Raw genomic sequence first — 1,789 nt, forward strand, 5'->3', positions numbered from 1 at the left:
ACAAGTAACGTAATTAGTATGATACAAATAATTTAAAATGCAATGCAACACATAAACAACGTAATTAGTACGATACAAATAATTTAAAATGCAATGCAACACAACATAATTGTTGGGATTTTGATAATTGTTTGGATAATTAGAAGAATTTTGGCTGTTGAAATGATTATTGGGATCCATTTCACAAAAAAAAAAGACTAATACTTCAAGATTAACACTAATATAGGAAGATAATAATAAGATTAATATAGTGAAAAAAAAAAAAATTGTGTGTCCAAATCAAATGAACCAAGTCTCTATTTATAGAAAAAAAAAATCATGAATTTTGGTAAAAAATAAAAAAATAAAAAATTAATTTGCGATGAAATAATTGATAAAAATCCAGACAGCCGATCAAAATGCGTCATGTGTCCTGCACATGTGCTTTCAACTATGTTGAATTCTTTCAACACTTCTCTCCTCCACATCATTCAACATTCATCTCCAATCATTCAACACTCATTCAACATACTCATTCAACACCATTGTACATGGTCTAATAAAATACTCACTCTGTCCCAAAATATAAGCAAAAGTGGGTCAAATAAACTTGATGTATTTGGTTAAAGATTTGGACCAAATACATCCACTTTTGTTGACCAACTTTTGCTTATATTTTGGGACGGGGGAGTAATACTTTTAAATTGGATCTTTTATTTTACATTTATTATAATTTTATATATGTTTTGGCACATATACATCATAACTGTAAAAGTGTTTAGTTTTTTGTGAAGTCTTTCACCACACTTGACGATGCCCCTAATCTTTTCACTACTCTCTGCTTCTCCACCATATGTCATGTTTTCATCATCAAGAAGTTCTATGAAGTTTCCATCGCTGTCCCCTTTTTCACTACCACCCTTATTTACATCACCGATAATTTTCTTAACATTTCCACCACCGGCACCATTTCCCCCACCAGGAATGGGTTGGACTGATCTCCCTTTGCCCACATTTTGACCGGCACTACCTTTTCCACCTTTCCACCATCCCGTGCCCCAACCCCTATCTTTTTGCCACACACTGCCGTCGTACCCCTTTCCACCTCCTTCCCCTTTTCCACCGCCACCCCATCCATTTTTTTCACCTTCGCTACCTTTCCAATTTGCACCTCTACTTGGCCAATATGCATAGCAATCTACCCTAATACTTGCCTTTGATTCTTCTGTTTCCCCAACTGTAAATAAATGAAAAAAAAATTATTAGATATTAGATATAAATTTTTTTTTTGACAAATAATTGATATAAATTATTAGATATAAATTATTAGATATTAGATATAAATTAAAGAAAAATAATTGTGCATAAATATCTACTATTAAAATTTGTATACTTTGTTTCACATCCTTAGAAGGCTCAATTGGCACAACAAAGTTAAGAAGCATTGCAAAAAAGATAAAATGTATCGTTTTCATCCTTGCTACAACTAAGTTTCTTTTGAAATATGAATACAATTAGCCATTATTTATAAATAGCTTTAACAGATAAAATATATTGTACATTAATTTTTGTTTTGTATATTGTACAACAAAATATATAAAATAAAATATAAATATAATTTTTGGCTAGTTGATTGCGAGAATGATTAGTCATGAACACCTATCGAGCCATTAAAGGGTTACAAAATGTTTTGCTGGCTGATTGCAAGGATAATGGATTATCGTCACCTATTGAGCCATTCAAGAGTTACATATGTTTGATAATTTGTTAAATAAAAATGACAACTTTTATCATTTTTTTTTTTAGAAAA

At 30.8% G+C, this 1,789-nt stretch overlaps 1 protein-coding gene across 1 annotated transcript; it reads right to left on the reverse strand.

Annotated features, from left to right (window-relative positions):
- Positions 1-676: 676 nt before the first annotated feature.
- On the reverse strand, positions 677-1,517 carry LOC123924046 (glycine-rich cell wall structural protein 1.8-like). Its single transcript, XM_045976809.1, has 2 exons — positions 1,373-1,517; positions 677-1,216 (listed from the first exon to the last, which is right to left on the reverse strand). Exons 1-2 carry the CDS (start codon positions 1,452-1,454, stop codon positions 693-695), a joined length of 606 nt encoding a protein of 201 aa, XP_045832765.1. The 5' UTR covers positions 1,455-1,517; the 3' UTR covers positions 677-692.
- Positions 1,518-1,789: the final 272 nt, after the last annotated feature.

The sequence above is a fragment of the Trifolium pratense genome, linkage group LG4, assembly GCF_020283565.1.
Source record: "Trifolium pratense cultivar HEN17-A07 linkage group LG4, ARS_RC_1.1, whole genome shotgun sequence".
Taxonomy (NCBI): domain Eukaryota; kingdom Viridiplantae; phylum Streptophyta; class Magnoliopsida; order Fabales; family Fabaceae; genus Trifolium; species Trifolium pratense.

What these genes read in the sequence shown, in the direction of transcription:
- LOC123924046 (XM_045976809.1), bottom strand. Translation starts at nt 1,454, where the DNA reads ATGAAAACGATACATTTTATCTTTTTTGCAATGCTTCTTAACTTTGTT. An exon ending in TTCTAAGGATGTGAAACAAA is followed by an intron (nt 1,217 to 1,372) that starts GTATACAAATTT and finishes ATTTATTTACAG; the next exon opens with TTGGGGAAACAGAAGAATCA.